Source organism: Scyliorhinus torazame, chromosome 21 (assembly GCF_047496885.1).
Source record: "Scyliorhinus torazame isolate Kashiwa2021f chromosome 21, sScyTor2.1, whole genome shotgun sequence".
NCBI lineage: Eukaryota > Metazoa > Chordata > Chondrichthyes > Carcharhiniformes > Scyliorhinidae > Scyliorhinus > Scyliorhinus torazame.
In genome coordinates this window covers 134746515-134771413 of record NC_092727.1, presented here as the reverse complement: position 1 = coordinate 134771413, position 24899 = coordinate 134746515, and the positions used below count along the sequence as shown (strand labels likewise).

The window sequence follows — 24899 nt, the reverse complement described above, 5'->3', positions numbered from 1 at the left end:
CCTCCTTCATCTCGTTCCGCTCTCTTTCACCCTCCTTCGTCTCGTTTCGCTGTCTTTCACCCTCCTTCGTCTCGTTTCACTCTCTTTGACCCTCCTTCGTCTCGTTTCGCTCTCTATGACCCTCCTTCGTCTCGTTTAGCTCTCTTTCACTCCTTCGTCTGATTTCGCTCTCTTTCACCCTCCTTTGTCTCGTTTCGCTCTGTTTCACCTTCCTTCGTTTCGTTTCGCTCTCTTACACTCTCCTTTTTCTCATTTTGCTCTCTTTCACCTTCCTTAGCCTCGTTTAACTCTCTTTCACCATCCTTCATCTCGTTTCGCTCTCTTTCACACTACTTCGTCTCGTTTCGCTCTCTTTCACCCTCCTTTGTCTCGTTTCGCTCTCTTTCACCCTCCTTCGTCTCGTTTCACTCTCTTCCACCATCCTTCGTCTCGTTTCGTCCTCTTTCACCCTCCTTCGTCTCGTTTCGCTCTCTTTCACCCTCCTTCATCTCGTTTCGCCCTCTTTCACCCTCCTTCATCTCTTTTTGCTCTCTTTCACCCTCCTTCGCCTCGTTTCGCTCTCTTTCACCCTCCTTCATCTCGTTTCGCTCTCTTTCACCCTCCTTCATCTCGTTTTGCTCTCTTTCACTCTCCTTCATCTCGTTTCGCCCTTTTCCACCCTCCTTCATCTTGTTTCGCTCTCGTTCACCCTCCTTCGTCTCATTTCGCTCTCGTTCACCCTCCTTCAACTCGTTTCGCTCTCATTCACTCTCCTTCGTCTCGTTTCGCTCTCTTTCACCTTCCATCATCTCGTTCCGCTCTCTTTCACCCTCCTTCGTCTCGTTTCGCTCTCTTTCACCCTCCTTCGTCTCGTTTTGCTCTCTTTGACCCTCCTTTGTCTCGTTTTGCTCTGTTTCACCTTCCTTATTCTCGTTTCGCTCTCTTTCACCCTCCTTTTTCTCATTTCGCTCTCTTTCACCTTCCTTCGCCTCGTTTAACTCTCTTTCACCATCCTTCGTCTTGTTTCGCTCTCTTTCACACTCCTCCGTCTCGTTTCGCTCTCTTTCACCCTCCTTCGTCTCGTTTCGCTCTCTTTCACCCTGCTTCGTCTCGTTTCACTCTCTTCCACCCTCCTTCATCTCGTTTCGCTCTCTTTCACCTTCCTTCATCTCGTTTTGCTCTCTTTCACCCTCCTTCGCCTCGTTTCGCTCTCTTTCACCCTCCTTCATCTCGTTTCGCTCTCTTTCACCCTCCTTCATCTCGTTTTGCTCTCTTTCACTCTCCTTCATCTCGTTTCGCCCTTTTCCACCCTCCTTCATCTTGTTTCGCTCTCGTTCACCGTCCTTCGTCTCATTTCGCTCTCGTTCACCGTCCTTCGACTCGTTTCGCTCTCATTCACTCTCCTTCGTCTCGTTTCGCTCTCTTTTACCCTCCATCATCTCGTTCCGCTCTCTTTCACCCTCCTTCGTCTCGTTTCACTCTCTTTCACCCTCCTTCGTCTTGTTTCGCTCTCTTTCACCCTCCTTCATCTCGTTTCGCCCTCTTTCACCCTCCTTCATCTCGTTTCGCTCTCTTTCACCCTCCTTCGTCTCGTTTTGCCCTTTTTCACACTCCTTCATCTCGTTTCGCTCTCTTCCACCCTCCTTCATCTCGTTTCGCCGTCTTTCACATTCCTTCATCTTGTTTCGCTCTCTTTCACCCTCCTTCGTCTCGTTTCGCTCTCTTTCACCCTCCTTCTTCTCTTTTCGCTCTCTTTCACCCTCCTTCGTCTCGTTTCGCTCTCTTTGTCCTTCCTTCGTCTCGTTTTGGTCTCTTTCACCCTCCTTCATCTCGTTCCGCTCTCTTTCACCCTCCTTCGTCTCGTTTCGCTGTCTTTCACCCTCCTTCGTCTCGTTTCACTCTCTTTGACCCTCCTTCGTCTCGTTTCGCTCTCTATGACCCTCCTTCGTCTCGTGTAGCTCTCTTTCACTCCTTCGTCTGATTTCGCTCTCTTTCACCCTCCTTTGTCTCGTTTCGCTCTGTTTCACCTTCCTTCGTTTCGTTTCGCTCTCTTACACTCTCCTTTTTCTCATTTTGCTCTCTTTCACCTTCCTTAGCCTCGTTTAACTCTCTTTCACCATCCTTCATCTCGTTTCGCTCTCTTTCACACTACTTCGTCTCGTTTCGCTCTCTTTCACCCTCCTTTGTCTCGTTTCGCTCTCTTTCACCCTCCTTCGTCTCGTTTCACTCTCTTCCACCATCCTTCGTCTCGTTTCGTCCTCTTTCACCCTCCTTCGTCTCGTTTCGCTCTCTTTCACCCTCCTTCATCTCGTTTCGCTCTCTTTCACCCTCCTTCATCTCGTTTCGCTCTATTTCACCCTCCTTTATCTCGTTTCGCTCTCTTTCACCTTCCTTCATCTGGTTTCGCTCTCTTTCACCCTCCTTTGTCTCATTTCGCTCTCTTTCACCCTCCTTCGTCTCGTTTCACTCTCTTTCAACCTCCCTCATCTCGTTTCGCGCTCTTTCACCCTCCTTCGTCTCGTTTTGCTCTCTTTCACCCTCCTTCGTCTCGTTTCGCCCTTTTCCACACTCCTTCATCTCATTTCGCTCTCGTTCACCCTCCTTCGTCTCATTTCACTCTCATTCACCCTCCTTCGACCCGTTTCGCTCTCATTCCCTCTCCTTTGTCTCGTTTCGCTCTCTTTCACCCTCCTTCGTCTCGTTTCACTCTCTTCCACCATCCTTTGTCTCGTTTCGCCCTCTTTCACCCTCCTTCGTCTCGTTTCGCTCTCTTTCACCCTCCTTCATCTCGTTTCGCTCTCTTTCACCCTCCTTCATCTCGTTTCGCTCTATTTCACCCTCCTTTATCTCGTTTCGCACTCTTTCACCTTCCTTCGTCTGGTTTCGCTCTCTTTCACCCTCCTTTGTCTCATTTCGCTCTCTTTCACCCTCCTTCGTCTCGTTTCCCCCTCTTTCACCCTCCCTCACCTCGTTTCGCCCTCTTTCACCCTCCTTCGTCTCGTTTTGCTCTCTTTCACCCTCCTTCGTCTCGTTTCACCCTTTTCCACCCTCCTTCATCTCGTTTCGCTCTCTTTCACCCTCCTTCGTCTCATTTTGCCCTCTTTCACCCTCCTTCGTCTCGTTTTGCTCTCTTTCACCCTCCTTTGTCTCGTTTCGCCCTTTTTCACCCTCCTTCTTCTCGTTTCGCTCTCTTTAACCCTCCTTCATCTTATTTCAATCTCTTTAACCCTCCTTCAACTTGTCTCACTCTCTTTAACCCTCCTTCATCTTGTTTCAATGGTTTTTACCCTCCTTCTTCATATTTCACTCTCTTTAACCGTCCCTCATCTTGTTTCACTCTCTTTAACCCTCCTTCATCTTGTTTCGCTCTCTTTAACCCTCCTTCATCTAGTTTCACTCTATTTAACCCTCCTTCATCTTCTTTCACTCTCTTTAACCCTCCTTCATCTTGCTTCACTCTCTTTAACCCTCCTTCATCTTTTTCACTCTCTTTCACCCTCCTTCATCTTGTTTCACTCTCTTTAACCCTCCTTCATCTTGTCTCACTCTCTTTAACCCTCCTTCATCTTGTTTCACTGTCTTTAACCCTCCATCATCGTGTTTCACTCTCTTTAACCCACCTTCGTCTTGTTTCACTCTCTTTAACCCTCCTTCCTCTTCTTTCACTCTCCTTAACCCTCCTTCATCTTGTTTCATTCTCTTTAAAACTCCTTCGTTTTGTTTCACTCTCTTTAACCCTCCTTCGTCTTGTTTCACTCTCTTTAGCCCTCCTTTGTCTTGTTTCACTCTCTTTAACCCTCCTTCATCTTGTTTCACTCTCTTTAACCATACTTCGTCTTGTTTCTCTCTCTTTAACCCTCCTTCATCTTGTTTCACTCTCTTTAACCCTCCTTCATCTTACTTCACTCTCTTTAACCGCCCTTCACCCTCGATCACCCTGCATTAACATCTTTCACCATCTTTTAGACCCCTTCACCCTCTTTCACCCTTCTTCACTCTCTTTCACCCAGTTTCACCCTCCTTCACTTTCTCTCACCCTCTTTCACGATGTTTCACCCTTTCACCCTCTTTCACCCTCTCACTCAGTTTCACCCTCCTTTACCCTCTTTCAACCCCTTCACCCTCTTTCAGACTCCTACACCCACTAAGGGCAGCACGGTAGCACTGTGGATAGCACAATTGCTTCACAGCTCCAGGGTCCCAGGTTCGATTCCAGTTTGGGTCATTGGCTGTGCGGAGTCTGCACATCCTCCCTGTGTGTGCGTGTGTTTCCTCCAGGTGCTCCGGTTTCCTCCCACAGTCCAAAGATGTGCTGGTTAGGTGGATTGGCCATGATAAATTGCCCTTAGTGCCCAAAAATTGCCCTTAGTATTGGGTAGGGTTACTGGGTTATGGGGATAGGGTGGAGGTGTTGACCTTGGGTACGGTGCTCTTTCCAAGAGCCGGTGCAGACTCGATGGGCCGAATGGCCTCCTTCTGCACTGTAGATTCTATGATTATAACCTCTTTCACCTTGCATCACCTTCTTTCACCCTCCCTCAACCTCTGTCACCCTCTTTTACCTTTGTTCACCGTCTTTCAACCTCTTCCACCGCCCTTCACCCTCAATCACCCTCCATTAACCTCTTTCAGACTCCTTCACTTTCTTTCACCCTCTTTCACGATGTGTCACCCAGTTTCACCCTCTTTCATCCTATTTCACCATCCTTTGTCCTCTTTCACCCTCCTTCACTCTCTTGCACACTCTTTAACCCTCTTTGACTCTCTTTCACCTTCTTTCACACTCTTTCATCCTCTTTCACCTTCCTTCGTCCTCTTTCACCCTCTCCTTCACCCCCTTGCACTCTTTCACCCTCTTTTACTCTCTTTCACCCTCTTTCACGCTCCTTCAACCTCTTTCAACCTCCTTCACTCTCTTTCACTCTCCTCCACCCTCTTTGACTCTCTTACACCAGCTTTCACCCTTTCACCCTCTTTCATCCTCCTTCATCATGTTCCACACTCTTTAACCCTCCTTCGTCTTGTTTCACTCTCTTTAACCCTCCTTCATCTTGTTTCACTCTCTTTAACCCTCTTTCTTCTTGCTTCACTCTCTTTAACCCTCCTTCGTCTTGTTTCACTCTCTTTAACCCTCCTTCTTCTTGTTTCACTCTCTTTAACCCTCCTTCGTCTTGTTTCACTCTCTTTAACCCTCCTTCATCTTGTTCCACACTCTTTAACCCTCCTTCGTCTTGTTTCACTCTCTTTAATCCTCGTTCATCTTGTTTCACTCTCTTTAACCATACTTCGTCTTGTTTCACTCTCTTTAACCCTCTTTCATCTTGTATCACTCTCTTTAACCCTCCGTCATCTTGTTTCACTCTCTTTAACCCTCCTACATCTTGCTTCACTCTCTTTAACCTTCCTTCATCTTGTTTCACCCTCTTTCACCGCCCTTCGCCCTCGATCACCCTCCATTAACATCTTTCACCCTCTTTTGACCCCTTCACCCACTTTCACCCTCCTTCACTCTCTTTCACCCAGTTTCACCCTCCTTCACCCTCTTTCACCCTCCACTTTCTCTCACCCTCTTTCACGATGTTTCACCCTTTCACCCTCTTTCACCCTCTCACTCAGTTTCACCCTCCTTTACCCTCTTTCAACCCCCTGCACCCTCTTTCAGACTCTACACCCACTAAGGACAGCACGGTAGCACTGTGGATAGCACAATTGCTTCACAGCTCCAGGGTCCCAGGTTCGATTCCGGCTTGGGTCATTGGCTGTGCGGAGTCTGCACATCCTTCCCGTGTGTGCGTGGGTTTCTTCCGGGTGCTCCGGTTTCCTCCCACAGTCCAAAGATGTGCAGGTTAGGTGGATTGGCCATGATAAATTGCCCGTAGTGCCCAAAAATTGCCCTTAGTGTTGGGTAGGGTTACTGGGTTATGGGGATAGGGTGGAGGTGTTGACCTTGGGTACAGTGCTCTTTCCAAGAGCCGGTGCAGACTCGATGGGCCGAATGGCCTCCTTCTGCACTGTAGATTCTATGATTACCACCTCTTTCACCTTGCATCACCGTCTTTCACCCTCCCTCAACCTCTGTCACCCTCTTTTACCTTCGTTCACCGTCTTTCAACCTCTTCCACCGCCCTTCACCCTCAATCACCCTCCATTAACCTCTTTCAGACTCCTTCACTTTCTTTCACCCTCTTTCACGATGTTTCACCCAGTTTCACCCTCTTTCATCCTATTTCACCATCCTTTGTCCTCTTTCACCCTCCTTCACTCTCTTGCACACTCTTTAACCCTCTTTGACTCTCTTTCACCTTCTTTCACCCTCTTTCACCCTTTTTCAACCTCCTTCGCCCTCTTTCATCCTCCTTCACCTTCCTTCGTCCTCTTTCACCCTCTCCTTCACCCCCTTGCACTCTTTCACCCTCTTTTACTCTCGTTCGCCCTCTTTCACGCTCCTTCAACCTCTTTCACCCTCCTTCACTCTCTTTCACCCTTTCACTCTCCTCCACCCTCTTTGACTCTCTTACACCAGCTTTCACCCTTTCACCCTCTTTCATCCTCCTTCATCTCCTTCGTCCTCTTTCACCCTCTTTCACACCTTCCTTTACGCCCTTGCACTCTTTCACTCTCTTTCACGCTCCTTCAACCTCTTTCACCCTCCTTCATCCTCTTTCAACCCCCTTCACTCTCTTTCAGACTCCTACACCCTCTTACAACCTCTTTCACATTGCATCACCTTCCTTCACCCTGTTTCACCTTCCTTCACCCTCTTTTACCCTCCCTCAACCTCTGTCACCCTCTTTTACCTTTTTTCCCGTCTTTCACCGCCCTTCACCTCGATCACCCTCTGTTAACCTCTTTCACCCTCCTTCACTTTCTCTCACCCTCTTTCACGATGTTTCACCCTTTCACTCTCTTTCACCCTCTTTTACTCTCATTCACACTCTTTCACCCTTCTTCACTCTCTTTCACCCGCTTTCACTCTTTTTTACCCTCTTTCACCCTCGTTCAACCTCTTTCACCATCCTTCACCCTCTTTCACCCTCCTTCACCCTCTTTCAGTCTCTATCACACTCTTTCACCCTCCCTCACCCTCTTTCACCCTCTTTCACCCTAACCCTAATTCGGCCGAGCGGCAGCAAGTCGGCAATGCTTCGTGAAGCGCCGCGAGAATTTTTTGACACTTTTTACACCCCCTAACCTGAACCCTAACCCTGAACCTAACCCTAAAAATTAGATGGAATTATGCAACTTGAAGCCACTTATTGCCTCCTAAACAGTGCAAGTATTTTTCGGCGCGCACTTCAGTCATCACGCAGCGCAGTGCTCCCTCTGTACTGACCCAATGACAGTGCAGCACTTCCTCAATACTGACGCTCTGACAGGGCATCACTCACATACTAGTGGCCTAGAGACAGTGTGCCATTCCGTTGCATTGACAAAGGGTCAGTACTGAATGGGTTCTGCACCTGCAGTGGCGCAGAATATAGGGAAAACTAAACTTTAGAGGTCAGTATTGAGGGAGAACTGCACTGTCAGATGATCAGTATTGAGGGAGCACCATCCTGTTCGAAGTGCTTTCCTTCAGATGGGGCATTAAACCATGACCTCACCTGCCTTGGGCAAATGTTAAATGTCCCACTTCCACAATTTTGTCTCTGCGTCTAACCGGTATCAAACATTTGTGCCCTAGACAGATTCTTAGTGAAATAAAAATGTTGTCCCACAGGAAACTCAAACTAAATAAGCTATACAGCAGGATAAACTGATTTATTTTATACATGTATACCTTTACAGCCTTTAATACGATCAGGATAGGATCAATACACTTCAGAAACAGTAGAATACCTCAAAGCCCCTCTAACTGAGGAGAATCGAGCACAGATGGAAACTGATCAAATACACCGATGATGTTTTTGATAGGCAGATCTGAAAAGACATTACTGAATGTGGAGTCATCAGTGAATAGGCTGCAGTGCCTGTCAATAGAGATTTTGCAATTAGCTGGGATACAGATTCACACTGCTAAATTCAATCACATTTTACGCAGATTGATTGGAATTTGGCAGCTCCTGTTGCAAATGTTCAACAAAATTCTTCATCCTCTGTTCCACACACTGAGCTGTAAGGCGGGCATCAGAATCATGGTCCCAGCAGTCTCTGATTGTTTCCAATATGCACTGCAAATCGAGCAGACAACAAAGTCAGGCATCACCAAGAGGAGAGTGAAAGAAGAGGACACTAGACAGAAAGTCAGCAGCACCTAGAGGAGAGTGTGAGAGAAGATTGTAAACAGCGTGAGACTGCAGTTTGAAATCTGAGTGCTAACTTGGAGTGTGGAGCTCCTGAGGTGATGTCAGGATTCAAAAGTGACGCGGGGCAAGTAGAAAAAGCTGATTGGGTGAATACAGTGAAGCACGTATTTACGATTTTTATCACTTATAATTCATGGCACCGTGGCTGGCTCTGCTGTACAGAAGGGCGGGAAAAAGAGTGGAAGGGCTATAGTCACAGGGGGTTCAATTGTAAGGGGAGTGGATAGGTGGCTCTGTGGTCGAAAACGAGACTCCCGAATGGTATGTTGCCTCCCAGGTGCACAGGTCAGGGATGTCTCAGATCGGCTGCAGAATATTCTGAAGGGGCAGGGTGAACAGCCAGTTGTCGTGGTGCATATAGGCACCAATGATGTAGGTAAAAACGGGATGAGGTCCTACAAGCAGAATTTAAGGAGTTAGGAGCCAAGTTTAAAAGTCGGGCCTCAGAGGTAGTAATCTCAGGGTTGCTACCAGTGCCACGTGGTAGTCAGAGTAGAAATGAAAGAATAGGCAGGATGAATGCGTGGCTTGAGAGATGGTGCAGGAGGGAGGGGTTCAGATTTTTGGGACATTGGGACCTGTTCTGGGGGAGGTGGGACTACTACAAATTGGACGCTCTACATCTGAAACCAATGTCCTTGGGGGTGCTTTTGCTAACGCTGTTGGGGAGGGTTTAAACTAATGTGGCAGGGGGATGGGAATCAAATGAGGAGGTTAGTGTCCAGTAAGGAGGTAGTAACTAAAGTTTGTAAGGAACTAGATCATAAAGTCAGCGTGACTAAGGGGAAGAGTGGGCAGGGAGCAGATGATGAACGCAAAGGGACTGGTGGTCTGAGGTGCATTTGTTTTAATGCAAGAAGTGTAGTAGGTAAAGCAGATTAATTTAGGGCTTGGATTAGTACCTGGGAGTATGATGTTATTGCTATTACTGAGACATGGTTGAGGGAAGGGCATGAATGGCAACTAAATATCCCAGGATATCGATGCTTCAGGTGGGATAGAGAGGGAGGTAAAAGGGGTGGAGGAGTTGCATTACTGGTCAGAGAGGATATCACAGCTGTGCTGAAGGAGGGCACTGTGGAGGACTCAAGCAGTGAGGCGATATGGGCAGAGCTCAGAAATAGGAAGGGTGCGGTAACAATGTTGGGGTTGTACTACAAACCTCCCAACAATGAGCGTGAGATAGAGGTACAAATATGTAAACAGATTATGGAAAGATATAGGAGCAACAGGGTGGTGGTGATAGGAGATTTTAATTTTCCCAACATTAACTGGGATACACTTAGTGTCAGAGGTCTAGATGGAGCAGAATTTGTAAGGAGCATCCAGGAGGGTTTTCTAGAGCAGTATGTAAATAGTCCAACTCGGGAAGGGACCATACTGGACCTGGTGTTGGGGAATGAGCCCGGCCAGGTGGTTGAAGTTTCAGTCGGGGATTACTTTGGGAATAGTGATCACAATTCCGTAAGTTTTAGAATACTCATGGACAAAGACGAGAGTGGTCCGAAAGGAAGAGTGATAAATTGGGGGAGGGCCAACTATACCAAAATTCGGCAGGAGCTGGGGAATGTGGATTGGGAGCAGCTGTTTGAAGGTAAATCCACATTTGACATGTGGGAGGCTTTTAAAGAGAGGTTGATTAGAGTACAGGACAGACATGTCCCTGTGAAAATGAGGGATAGAAATGGCAAGATTAGGGAACCATGGATGACAGGTGAAATTGTGAGACTAGCCAAGAGGAAAAAGGAAACATACATAAGGACGAGGTGACTGAAGACAGACAAAGCTTTGGAAGAATATCGGAAATGTAGGACCAATCTGAAACGAGGAATCAAGAGGTCTAAAAGTGGTCATGAAATATCTTTAGCAAACAGGGTTAAGGAAAATCCCAAAGCCTTTTATTCATATATAAGGAGCAAGAGGATAACTAGAGAAAGGGTTGGCCCACTCAAGGACAAAGGAGGAAAGTTATGCTTGGAGTCAGAGAAAATGGGTGAGATTCTTAACGAGTACTTTGCATCGGTATTCACCGAGGAGAGGGACATGACGGATGTTGAGGTCAGGGATAGATGTCTGATTACTCTAGGTCAAGTCAGCATAAGGAAGGAGGATGTGTTGGGTATTCCAAAAGGCATTAAGGTGGACAAGTCCCCAGGTCCGGATGGGATCTATCCCAGGTTACTGAGGGAAGTGAGAGAAGAAATAGCTGGGGCCTTAACAGATATCTTTGCAGCATCCTTGAGCACGGGTGAGGTGTCGGAGGACTGGAGAATTGCTAATGTTGTCCCTTTATTTAAGAAGGGTAGCAGGGATAATCCAGGGAATTATAGACCTGTGAGCTTGACGTCAGTGGTAGACAAACTGTTGGAGAAGATACTGAGGGACAGGATCTATTCCCATTTGGAAGAATAGGTGATGGGCAACATGGTTTTGTGCAGGGAAGGTCATGTCTTACCAACTTAATAGAATTCTTTGAGGAAGTGACAACGTTGATTGATGAGGGAAGGCCTGTAGATGTCATATACACGGATTTCAGTAAGGCATTTGATAAGGTTCCCCATGGTAGGCTGGTGGAGAAAGTGAAGTCTCATGGGGTCCAGGGTGTACTAGCTAGATGGATAAAGAACTGGCTGGGCAACAGGAGACAGAGAGTAGTAGTGGAAGGGAGTTTCTCAAAATGGAGAACTGTGACCAGTGGTGTTCCACAGGGATCCGTGCTGGGACCACTGTTATTTGTGATATACATAAATGATCTGGAGGAAGGTATAGGTGGTCTGATTAGCAAGTTTGCAGATGACACTAAGATTGGTGGAGTAGCAGATAGTGAAGGGGACGGTCAGAGAATACAGCAGAATATAGATAGATTGGAGAGTTGGGTGGAGAAATGGCAGATGGAGTTCAATCCGGGCAAATGCGGGGTGATGCATTTTGGAAGATCCAATTCAAGAGCGAACTATACGGTAAATGAAAAAGCCCTGGGGAAAATTGATGGACAGAGATATCTGGGTGTTCAGGTCCATTGTACCCTGAGGGTGGCTGCGCATGTCGATATAGGGGTCAAGAAGGCATACGGCATGCTTTCCTTCATCGGAAGGGGTACTGAGTACAAGAGTTGGCAGGTCATGTTACAGTTGTATAGGACTTTGGTTCGGCCACATTTGGAATATTGCGTGCAGTTCTGGTCGCCACATTACCAAAAGTGACGAATGTGATATAAAATAGTTACTTTAGAGATATTAGTTACTGTAATGTAGAGATAGGCCAGTCTCATTCTGGTGAGTTCACAGACAAAGGATTTCAGACCGCATGGCAAAGCAAGGAGGAGGTGTGTCCACCATAGGAGGAGAAAAGGATGCTGGGTAATAGGGGCCAGAGGAAGGGATGAGAAGTGAGCCAAAAACGCAGTTCTGAGGACTAGTTGAGATTATGGGGAATTGCTTGGATAAATTTCAAAACAAAGAACATCCATAGAACTGGATGCTGCTTGTTAGTTAAAGCAGAAGTCTCTCAAAGGGTTAACAGCAGCAGCCAAAGTTAAAGACGACAGACAGTGCTTCTCACACAGGCCTTGAGATAACAGCAGCAGCCTGTAGTGTAATCGGATACCTTTCCTTTGAGTCAGTGAACTCCAGCAAAGTTACGTTTTGAATTAATTAAAGGAAACCAGTGGGTTTCTCCACCTCTTTGATAAAAGTTATTATTTTCGAAAGCAATTGATTGCAATTGCCAGAATCTTAAGTTTTACTTACTTGAAATAATGTTTATCTCATTTTATTTGTGAATTAATAGAAACTGAAAGAAACTCACTGACACCATTTTAAAAAGTGTAAATCTGGAGATGACAGTTGACTTTGCTCCGGTATAAATCACCGCAGCTAACTGCTCCCTCATTGATAGCAGCCAACATTTTTGAGAATGTAAAAAAAACTTGTTAAAAGAAAAATTGTTAAGATAAAGAATTAATTAAGTTGTAAATGTTATACAAGTTTGTGTTAAGCAAATCGTAAATTTAGTTCTGAGTTGAGATCAGAGCTAAGCTTGCAAGTTGCAGTAATTCAATTTGAATTTTCAAACATTTTAAGTTTTAAAAGAACACTGTTAGAACCTTTTTAATAATTTTGCCAAGGAGCAAAAAAAAAATTGCCATTGGTTATGAATAAGCAAATAAAAAAAATATATATAATTTTTTTTTAAATTAAAAAAAGAAAGAGCCAAAGTATGAAAGCTAAAGAGTTAATTAGATTATGGAGACAATATCGTCAACATGAGAGGGATAAGATCATGTTATTAAGTTGACAAGAAAATGCCCTTAAAATGGAGATTCCAATTCGTGAAGAAAAAACAAACAAACAATGGGCTACGTAGTTCAATGGCTGGCCTTGCATTGACAGAGGCAGAAGATGAAAATTAAGATAATTTGACCAGGCCGGCTAGGATTTCGACTGCACCTGTAGCATTGTCTGCACTAATTCCAGAACCACCAGAGTATAATAATTTATATCCAGTCACTGCTCCCCAGATTCCAATCATGCCAGTCACTCCAGCCCTTTTGGTTGATAGCGTGGGTCCCGATTTACCATCTTCACGATCTAAGAGGGAAGAGGAGCTCTGTTCCGCAAGCCCAGTTAGCTCTAGGACCCGATCTCCGACAGCGAGAGAAGGGCCTGATCCTAACCAGAAACAATTAAGCATACCACCTAAATCCCTTCAGACCAAGGGGAAACCGCAAACTTCGAGAACAAAGGGAGATGCCAGGGATGATTCTGAAGAGAAAGAACTCCCTCTAGTGACAGGGAGGGACGTCGAAGTTTTGGAAGAACCAGAGGAAATAGCTAGAGTGCCCCCTGGTGAGACTCGGAGACAGTTGCCGATTAGGAAGATACCAAACCTTGACGCAGTGACTGCCGGGGCCCAGCCCACAATAGACGTTTATTTCCCATGGATACCCAGTGAGATGATGGCTATTATGGCTACAATCACAGATAGACTAAAAATCTCCTGCTGCTTTTGTGGATTCCCTGAGAACTACCATCTCAATTTATCAAGCTGATTCTAGGGACCTCTGGGCCCTAGTCCAGCAGGTTTTAACCCCAGCAGAGTACCGCAATCATCTTAATCACTTGAATTATGCTAGCCACGCCGCACTTCAGCAAGCCCATGCGTTGGACGACAATAGACGGACACAAATCCTGAATGCATTGAATAGCACATTTCAAAAGCCCATAAATATTTCTGCTATCTTAGACCTCAAACCTAAAAAGATTGAAGAGCCAGAGGAATTTCTGGAACGTTTTAATGAAATCTACCGTGGGCAGTCAGGCGACTTGCCACATCGAAATGGTCAGAATTCCCCTCAATATTGTGCTATGTTAATGCATTGCCTCCCACCTTCCGTGGCTACTGCTGTGAAATGTAATAACATGAATTGGACAGAGAACGACCCTTCCCAGATGGCAAGGGCAGTCAAATTTTATTGGAAGGAGGGTGGAGGCCAGGAAGGAGGCTCAGTTACAAAGGTTAAGACTGAGTATGTAATGAAAAAGGATGATCTGAGACCCCAACAAGCGGCAGAAATGGTGGCTTACCAGCTGGAGCCCCAATATTGTGACTTTGGGTGGGTGGATCAGCGAGGGGGAGGATATCAAACCCACCCAAAGGGACCCTCAGCTCCTTTTTATGGCCCACCGTATGCACCAACAGCTTTACAAGCGCCGCCCCCTCTGAGGGGCCATTGGTTTACTGGGAGAAGAGGACGGGGCAGATATAGAGGGAGCAATGCATGTTTTAATTGCCGCCGTGCAGATCACTGGCATCAGGAATGCCCCTTTAAAAGACAGGCAGCAGAAGGAGACTACTCGACCCAAAGGAGGGGGTACCCACCAAGGGGAGGACAGACGAGATACATGGACTTCTCCCAGGCAAACCCTTTCCCAACACAGGATTGACTAGCTAATTTAGTCATAAGGACTCTCTAATCGGACAGGGAACCTAGTATCTCTCTGCAGACAGGAGATCAACATCACCCATTTGTAATTGACACTGGAGCAGCCAATGTTTCGGTGCAATCAGAACTTCGACTACCACTATCTGACCACACGCAGCATTTGTCGGGGTTCCAAGGACAGGTGTGTGAGTATCCTATTTCTGAACCTGTGACAGTCACTTACGAGAATAAGTCTGCAGATCATCAGTTTGTAGTGACTACTGGATTGGACTGTAACTTGTTGGCCCGAGATTTACTGTGTATCTTCCAGCTACAGCTAGAGTGCGGAGACGAAGGGGTAACGGTTCAATTATGGAGGATGAGACAACAGTGCTATATTTCTATCACCCCCCAGTGGTGGACGTTAGACATTGAACATTCACTGCATCACGTTACCCTGGCCTATGACAGAACCGGACAAAACAGGGAGTTGGAGGACAAATACCGGCCATTAATTGGGACCGAATGGCCAGTCAAAGTTACAGCCACAGTCACGGGAAAAGAAGGTACAGCCGATTTTGTTACAATACCACCACATTTATGGCCACAGTCAGCTTCGGTAAGCCCTCATATTACACGTCAGGTCCACGACCAGTACCATGCCAGGGATCTGGGACCTATGGTAAGGAGGGCAGTGGATCATTCAGATCCAACAGAGTACGCACTTCAAGTTATGCCAGACAGCACTGCCATAAAACATTTTAAGGTCCCTGAAACGATTAACACTCGACTGCAGCCCCGTCTATGGACAAATGAATCCGAGAGCTGTTGCAACAGGGTATTTTGGTCCCTTGCCAATCAGAATGTAACACCCCCATACTTGCTGTGCCTAAACCAGCCAAGCTAGACCAGTACTGATTAGTACAAGATTTACGTTCAATCAATGCCATCGCACAGCCGTTACATGCTTTCACTCTCCAACAGGATATTACGGTGTATAGTTCCCACTCGGTCATCGCACTACTGAGGCAACTGCAGACTCAGCATCTTACCGCAGCTCATCAGAATAGGTATGAGATATACCTTTTGAACAATCTACGTCTGACATTTAAACACTGTACCACTATCAATCCAGCCTGTTTTCTTAGTGGTCCCCCTGTCCATGAAGACGCACCTGGCCACGACTGTTTAGCCTTGATTCAGGAAACTACCACAATAAGGGACGATTTGAGTGATATTTCGTCAGAACAACCTGACATGATTATGTGTGGTCAAATATCCCACCGGGGTTTAGTTAATGACCTACTACAGGCCCTCCTTATGCCCGTGCAGATTTCCATCATTAAATGCGCTGCCCACACAAACGGTAAGACCCCAGTCGACATTGGTAATGAACAAGCAGATTGTGCAGCGCGGACAGCCGCGCAAATTCAGCAAGTGATGGTGCCTAAAATGTTAAGTCAGACTAAAAGTTCTGCAATAAATAGGTCTGCCTCTGACAAGCCAATACCAACCATCCAAGATGTCATAAGGTTACAGGAGGATGCTCCTGAGAGTGATAAACAAATGTGGAAACGGTTAGGTTGTACATATGATTCTGTTTCCTCTTTATGGACCACGCCTGCACATCAGACTTGTATGTCTGATGTACTGGCTTTATGGGTCACCGAATGTGTACACTTTGCAACTCATTGTGGGGCTCGGGGGACTAGTGATTTGTTGCTGGACACTTGGTGGCACCCTAAAATGCAGGGGTTGGCCCAGAGTATCAGCACTTGGTGTTTGATTTGTCAGCAATATAACACCGGAAAAGGTATCCCTTGTGGGAAGGGGCAAACCCCGTTGCCCAGTGGTCCCTTTGAGACGCTACAAATGGATTACATTGAGTTGGAAAGCTGTCAATGTTATAAATATGTTTTGGTCATTGTGGATGTGTTCAGCAGATGGGTTGAGGTGTATCCGACTATCGATAATAAAGCTGCTACTGTGGTTAAAGTTCTGAAACAGGGAAATCATTCCCCGATACGGTATACCAGCTCAGTTGAGTTCTGATAACGGGCCTCATTTTCTTGGACAGATTAACCTGCCTCCCTTCCCCAGTGCTAGTTTACAGGTGTGGAGCATGATGGGGTGGCTACGCACCGTCTGTGTGATATTCGGCCTCACCTCGCTTGGAGTGTTATTGGCGACGGACATGGAAAAGGGAAATATTATCTACATTTGTAACCCCAACCAAACTACAAGGACATTTCATTTGTGCAAAGGTGATGTTCTTCGCTGCCCCCATATACGAGGACATGGTATCGACTCATGGAAGGTCATCAAGTACACGGACAATGCAGGACTCATGAAGCAATTGCACCGGTCCCGGCGATGGGAAGGAAACATTATATGGACATTGCCTTGTTTTTGGAGTACATGTAAATTTGATTTTGGATGTGTTAAGATTGGTGCGATAAAGGTAAAATCAGACCATCAGGAGAGAGTAGGAAGAGGTTGTGGGAGAGAGAGGCGGACTAGAGAGAGGGCGGAGGGTGTGAGAAGGGGAGTACAACTAGAACGTAGGTTATCAGGAGATACACTTAATTCATTTAGAGGCCAAACTGAGGAAAACCCGAGTAGTATGAATCGCTTCTACCAGATTTACCACCGCTTGTATGGCCAGGGACGGGTTGTCTGCTACCCGGACCCCGCAGCGGTGTCTAGGTTATTTTCTGTTTCACCGCTTTGGGGCACTCCCCAAACGGTGGTTCATTGTCAGCGTTCCGAGCCACCGCCCGAGCAAGTCACTCTTCCTTGCGATCCGGGTTCAGCACCACCGGCTATTTGCCTTCCCCTTCCTCGGGATAATTCCCATTCACAGTATGATAGGTTGCAACGGTGGAGGGCGTACATACCTAGCCACTTCAATCCCAATAGGGATTCCCGGTCGTACGAGAATTGTTTCAGCAGTGAAGGGTACGGCTGTTTGCTGGTAGAGGTAGAAACGAATATAACATGTCTGTTCCCACCTGTACGGACAGGAGGTGTCATATCACCCAGGCGTCTGGCCAATGCGTTTGTTATAACACCACCTGCGTTCCATTGAACACCGGCCTCCAGCTCCTTTGTGGCTGGGCGAATGTCTCTCATATCACTGTTGGGACTAGGGCTTTCCGCATTGCTAGGCGGCCCGAATGGGCGTTCCAAAGCTGGATAAACTGGGCTACTGGGGGATCCCTACGCAACCGATATACTGATTGTGATGCTCACCTGTACACGGAGCAAGGATACTACTTTTTAAAAAATGGTACAGCAACTAATGTTTTGTCACCCCCATTTCCCCGCCAAATTGCTATTGGGACTCTAGTCCCTACCACAGTCCCCTGGCCCTCGGCGTGGCTGCTGCATCATCAGTTAGCACGCCGGGCAGTCTGCTGAATTCTGCGAGAACTGGAAAAAACCTCAGGTTCTCGCACCCAACCGGGGCCACTCAGCCGGGTGGGGAATTCTGAGCGTATTGACACTGGGAGGTGGGGGGGGTTCCTTGGCTGTCAGCGACAGGAATTATTTTATTTGTGGCCTTACCATCTTGGGAAATGAAACCTTGGGAGCCCTCGGGGCAATAACCAAGGAATTGTCTCAGCTGCGGTTGTTTGCAATGCCGGTATGCTCTTGACTATCTTCTGGCCCGTGAAGGTGGGGCATGCGCCATAGTGCAGGGCAAGTGTATCATGGGAGTTCAAGACTTAACCGCTAACATCACTAAATTTATGGATCGCATACAGGATCACCTGGACGGAATGCAGGATCCTGGCTCTTGGGGTAACTGGGGATTTGGAGGTTGGAAGGACTGGTTGATAAATATGGCCATGTATTTAGCAGTGGCTATTGGCTGCATCTTTGTGGGCCCAGCTATCCTTAAATGTGTGATGGGTAGAATGCGGGGTGCACTGGAACAGATCAACGCCCCTAAAATCTTGGCTGTCAAAATCCATGAGGGTGCAGCAGATGAAGGGGGGCTACGCCAGGAATTGGAAATGCAGCGACGGATCTTTTTAGATGAGGGACCGCAGCTATGGATTGGATAGTTCGGTTATCATGGAATGATAAAAGGAGGGAATGACGAATGTGATATAAAATAGTTACTTTAGAGATATTAGTTACTGTAATATAGAGATAGGCCAGTCTCATTCTGGTGAGTTCACAGACAAAGGATTTCAGACCGCATGGCAAAGCAAGGAGGAGGTGTGTCCACCATAGGAGGAGAAAAGGATGCTGGGTAATAGGGGGCCAGAGGAAGGGATTGGAAGTGAGCCAATCAGGATGTATGGCCAGGTCAGGAGGGGTATAGGATGACCTATGGGAATTGTGTATGTGAAACTTGATGCCATTTGAATGTATTTGCAGAAATCCCTTTGTCTCCTTCTTCATTCGTTGTTCAAGGGTCTAGGAGACTAGTCCTGTGTCCTGTGCCTCTGTGAAATGAATCAGGCTTGCAAGTCAAATAAAATAATTAATGCTGTACCTGCAAATCCATCTCGACTTTTATTGAGGCCAGACTGACGGGTAAAGAAATTTTGATTTGTCAAAAGGAGGTGGATGCTTTGGAGAAGGTGCAGAGGAGGTTCACCAGGATGTTGCCTGGTATGGAGGTTGCTAGCTATGAAGAGAGGTTGAGTAGATTGGGATTATTTTCATTAGACAGAGATTGAGGGGGGACCTCATTGAGGTCCACAAAATCATAAGAGGTATAGACAGGGTGGATAGCAAGAAGCTTTTTCCCAGAGTGGGGACTCAATTACTAGGGGTCACGAGTTCAAGATGAGAGAGGAAAAGTTTAAGGGAGATATGCGTCGAACGTTATTTACGCAGAGGGTGGTGGGTGCCTGGAACACATTGCCGGCGGAGGTGGAAGAGGTGGGCACGATAGCGTCATTTAAGATGTATCTAGACAGATACATGAATGGGCAGGGAGCAGAGGGATCAGATCTTTAGAAAATATGCGATAGTTTTAGATAGTGGATCTGGATCGGCGCAGGCTTGGAGGGCCGAAGGGCCTGTTCCTGTGCTGTAATTTTTCTTTGTTCTTTATTTTGTCATTTCTGGTTTGTAAGGGCTATATTTTGCAATAATGAGCAGGGAAGAAGGAACCAAGGCTAATTGGTCTTATTTTATTTTAGGCATCTTCTAAAAGACTTATTTTAAATGGATGAGTCATGGTAGGGGGGCTCAAAGCTGTGGTGTGTTCTTCCTTTTCTCCATGAGAATCCAGGAACACATCCAGTGCCCGGGACCAGCATGGGTGTAGGAAGTGTCTCCAGCTACAGCTCCTAGAAGCCTGGAGCGGAGGTTGGGGACACTTTGGAGCACCTACATTGTGTAGAATATCGTGGATAGCAAGTAGAGAGAGGTGATCACACTGCAGGTTAAGACTCCACAGGCAGGAAGGGAATGGGTGACCACCAGGCAGAACAAGAGAACATTCTGAAGGGGAGCGTGAACAGCCAGTGGTCATGGGATACACTGATGCAAATGACATAAGTTAAAATAATGGGATGAGGTCGTAAAGGCAGAATATAAGGAGCTAGGAAGCAAGTTGGAAAGTAGGACCACAAAGGTAGTGACTTCAAGATTACTATTGGTGCCACATGCTAGTCAGAGCAGAAATAGCAGGATATATCAGATGAATACAAAGCTGAAGGGAGGGTGCGAGGGGAAGGGTTTCAGATTCCTGGGACATTGGAACAGGTTCTGGGGAGATGGGAACAGTGCAAACTGAGCTCGACGGGGTGTGGTGTCCTTGGGGGAATATTTGCTAGAGTGGTTGGGGAAGGTTTAAACTAAAATGGCAGGGGGATGCGAACCTATGCAAGGAGTCATAGGAGGGGGAATCCTGGACAAGAATAAAAGGCAGAAAGGGGAATAAGAAAAGTAATAGGCAGAGAAATCAAGGGCCAGGATCAAATGGACCACAGTGAAAAATAATGGGAACAAGACAAGGAATGACAAGGAAAGAAAAGCCTTAAGGCTTTGTACTTTAATCTACAGAACATTCACAATAAAATGGGTGAATTCAACGTGCAAATAGATGTAAACAGGTATGATATAGTCGTGATTACAGAGACATTTTTAAAAAATGTTTTAACCACTCATTTCACTTTTTTTCCAATTAAGGGCAATTTAGTGTGGCCAATCCACATACCCTGTACATCTTTGGGTGGTGGGGGTGAGACCCACCCAGACACGTGGAGAATGTCCAAACCCAACACCGACAGTGACCTGGGGCTGGGATTGAACTCGGCCCTCAGCGCCGCCCATGGGATTACAGAGACATGACTGTGGATGGCGAGGGATGGCAACTGACCATGGAGGGGTATTCAGTATTTAAGAAAGGCAGACAGAGTTATATTGCTGATTAAAGAGAAAATTAACGCAATAGTGAGAAAGGATATTAGCTCTGAAAATGTGGAGTCTGTATGCATAAAGCTGAGAAACACCAAGAGGCAAAAAACATTAGTGGGGGTTGTATATAGGCCCCAAGCTGTAGTGTTGATGTTGGGAATGGTGTTAAACAAGAAATTAGAGACACATGAGATAAAGGGCATCTGTAATGAGGGGATGATTTGAATTTGCACAGAGATTAGGCAAATCAAATTAGTGTAAATTGTGCTGAATGTAAGAAACTTTTGTATATTATGTGTTATATTTTGTTGCAGTAATGTTGTTAAAAACCCCGGTTAAAATACTCACAGGCAGCATGTCTTCTAAAGCTATGATTAATTAGTCGTAACAGTGAGATAATAATTGAATTTAACCATTTACTTGTTTACAAATGATATATTGTTTATGTTTAGGAGGTTGCCCGGTGTGTAGATAGAAGGGATTGCGTTTAGTCCTAGTTAATCAGGTCATGCGCCATCTTAGTGGGAGGAGACCGAAGAATGCCTTATGCTTGGGATACAGATGATGTAATTAATGGGAAAAGCCAGGTTTGTCTGTCGTTTTTGCCATCGGATTTTCATTTGAACAGACGTATTTGACAAGATGGAAGAATTTTCAGGTTGTTCCTGAAAAGGTCTTTCTCCAAAAGTACTCACATAGAAGTAAGTAATTCTTGTTACCTGTATTTGTAAGTGGTTTTTGAACTATACACAGAGATATAATTGCAGGTGTAGGGAGTTTTTCCTTTTATTTAAGAAATGTTTGAACTGTCAACTGGAAAGCTGTTTCTTTGTTGCTAATGTGATTGATTCTGTGTTTAAATTAAAGTTTGTGTTCACATTAAAGTTACCTATTGGTCAGAGTCCTCACTCCTGGGCTGAAGTATCCTTTCCTCACAGTTTTACAAGTTGCAAATTGTTGGGTTTCTCATCCGGTTTGCAATGTCTTGCTCTGTAAATACCTTGTAGCTCAAATTGTTGATATTTTAAACAACATGGATGAATGTTCTAAGTTGTTACTTGTGAGATTGATTTATATATTTTTCAATATGATAAAGGCTGAGAGATTTCAAACAGAGAGAAATTGTCATAGAAACGTTCTGGCAAGTGAAGGCCATTCAGCCCATCAACTCCATGCCGTATTTACAAACCATGTAGCATTTATTCCAGTTCGCTGGGAAGTTAGGTCTCTGTCTCATTATCGACACAATTGTCACCATCTGTTCAAATGTCGGATTTTTCCCTGTCTCGGCTTCAAATGCAGCTTGGAAGTCAGGCACAGATCCACCTGTAGAAAACCAAACACACTGTGGAATCAAAGAGGCATCTAAGAGTGGGAAGAAGAGAGATTAGGAGTAGAGCAGGGGCAAGAATGAATTTGCAGTACAACAGTCGCTGCACGGTAGCACAGTGGTTAGCACTGTCGTTTCACAGGAGCCAGTGTCCCAGGTTCGATTCCGGGCTTGGGTCACTGTCTGTGCGGAGGCTGCACATTCTCCCCGTGTCTGCGTGGGTTTCCTCCGAGTGCTCCGGTTTCTCCCACAGTCCCGAAAGACATGCTGTTAGGTAATTTGAACATATTGAATTCTCCCACAATGTACCTGAACAGGCGCCGGAGTGTGGCGACTAGGGGATTTTTACAGGAACTTCATTGCAGTGTTAATGTAAGCCTACTTGTGACACTAAAGATTATTATTATTAATACTGGCCCTCCACCAGTGCAACACATCATCAGTATTGGCGCTCCCGCAGCCCTGCACTCCTTCAGTACTGACCCTCTAAAAGTGCAACACTCGCTCAGTCCTAACCCACTGACAGTGCAGCACTCCCTCAGTACTGACCCTCTGACAGTGCGGCACTCCTTCAGTACTGACCCTCTAAAAGTGCAACACTCGCTCAGTCCTAACCCACTGACAGTGCAGCACTCCCTCAGTACTGATCCTCTGACAGAGCAGCACTCCCTCAGTACTGACCCTCTGACAGTGCAGCACTCCCTCAGGACTGACCCTCTGACAGTGCAGCACTCCTTCAGTACTGACCCTCTAAAAGTGCAACACTCGCTCAGTCCTAACCCACTGACAGTGCAGCACTCCCTCAGTACTGATCCTCTGACAGGGCAGCACACCCTCAGTACTGATCCTCTGACAGGGCAGCACTCCCTCAGTACTGACCCTCTGACAGTGCAGCACTCCTTCAGTACTGACCCTCTAAAAGTGCAACACTCGCTCAGTCCTAACCCACTGACAGTGCAGCACTCCCTCAGTACTGATCCTCTGACAGGGCAGCACACCCTCAGTACTGATCCTCTGACAGGGCAGCACTCCCTCAGTACTGGCCCTCTGACAGAGCAGCACTCCCTCAGGACTGACCCTCTGACAGTGCAGCACTCCCTCAGTACTGGCCCTCTGACAGAGCAGCACTCCCTCAGTCCTGACCCTCTGACAGTGCGGCCCTCCCTCAGTCCTGACCCTCTGACAGTGCGGCAGTCCCTCAGTACTGACCCTCTGACAGTGCGGCACTCCCTCAGTGCTGACCCTCTGACAATGCAGCACTCCCTCAGTACTGACCCGCTGACAGTGCAGCACGCCCTCAGTACTGACCGTCGAAAAGTGCAACACTCCCTCAGTACTGACCCTCTGACAGTGCAGCACTCTCTCAGTACTGACCCTCTTACAGTGCAGCACTCCCTCAGTACTAACCATCTGACAGTGCAGCGCTCCCTCATGACTGACCCTCTGACAGTGCAGCACTGCCTCAGTACTAACCATCTGACAGTGAAGCGCTCCCACAGTACTGACCCTCTGACAGTGAAGCGCTCCCTCAGTATTGACCCTCTGACAGTGCAGCACTCCCTCAGTACTGATCAGCTGACAGTGCGGCACTCCCTCAGTACTGACCCTCTGAGAGTGCCATGCTCCCTTCTTTACTGACCCTCTGACAGGGCAGCACTCCCTCAGTACTGACCCTCTGACAGTGCAGCACTCCCTCAGTACTGGCCCTCTGATAGTGCAGCACTCCTTCAGTACTCACCCTCTGACAGTGCAGCACTCCCTCAGTACTGACCCTCTGACAGTGCAGCACTCCCTCAGTACTGACCATCTAACAGTGCAGCACTCCCTCAGTACTAACCATCTGACAGTGAATCGCTACCTCAGTACTGACCCTCTGACAGTGCAGCCCACCCTCGGTACTGACCCTCTGACAGTGCGGCACTCCCTCAGTACTGACCCTCTGACAGTGCAGCGCTCCCTCAGTACTGTCCCTCTCTCTGACAGTGCAGCGCTCCCTCAGTACTGAGCCTCTGACAGTGCAGCACTCCCTCAGTACTGACCCTCTGACAGTGCAGCACTCCCTCAGTACTGACCCTCTGACAGTGCCGCACTCCCTCAGTACTGACCCTCTGAGAGTGCGGCACTCCCTCAGTACTGACTCTCTGACAGTGCAGCGCTCCCTCAGTACTGACCCTCTGACAGTGCAGCACTCTCTCAGTACTGACCCTCTGACAGTGCAGCACTCCCTCAATACTGACCCTCTGACAGTGCAGCACTCCCTCAGTGCTGACCCTCTGACACTGCAGCACTCCCTCAGTACTGACCCTCTGACAGTGCAGCACTCCCTCAGTACTGACCCTCTGACAGTGCAGCGCTCCCTCAGTACTGACCCTCTGACAGTGCGGCACTCCCTCAGTACTGACCCTCTGACAGTGCAGCATTCCCTCAGTACTGACCCTCTGACAGTGCAGCACTCCCTCAGTACTGACCCCTCTGACAGTGCAGCACTCCCTCAGTACTGACCCTCTGACAGTGCGGCACTCCCTCAGTACTGACCATCTAACAGTGCAGCACTCCCTCAGTACTGGATTAGGCCAGTTTTCAGAGGCTAGATTCACAGTATAAAAGTGATCCCCCACAGTGCAGACTTTGTTTGCACTGAGTGCTGAATTTGGTGCATTTTGAGTGCTACAGTAAGAGTTTGGTGACCGAGGGAGTTAGGTGAGGAGGGAGTAGGGTGCTCCTTTCATTTTGTTTCCGACATTTCCGCAAAGATTGAAAAGAGAGCCAGGAGTTTACAGAAAGTGTAGCTGACTGGGAGCAGAGTCGGTGGTCGGAGATCTAGTTAGTCCACAGGGCAGCTATGTTCTGTCAGGTAAGAGGGGATGGAGGCTAGCCCAGTTACATGCTCCTCCTGTAGGATGTGGGTGGTGAGGGATACCACCGGTGTCCCCGCTGACTGTACCTGCGGGAAGTGCACCCAACTTCAGCTCCTCAA

General features: G+C 47.1%; 1 protein-coding gene across 3 annotated transcripts in view; it reads right to left on the bottom strand.

Annotated features, from left to right (window-relative positions):
- Positions 1–7721: 7721 nt before the first annotated feature.
- LOC140398710 (bone morphogenetic protein receptor type-2-like) overlaps positions 7722–24899 on the bottom strand; it is a 111780-nt gene continuing 94602 nt past the window's right edge. For all 3 annotated transcript variants that reach the window (XM_072487728.1, XM_072487731.1, XM_072487730.1), the window contains 2 exons: positions 21782–21918; positions 7722–8150 (listed from right to left, as the gene is read on the bottom strand). In XM_072487728.1, the coding sequence (XP_072343829.1) occupies positions 8013–8150; positions 21782–21918 (275 nt within the window). In that variant the 3' untranslated portion in view covers positions 7722–8012. The remainder of the gene's footprint in view (positions 8151–21781; positions 21919–24899) is intronic.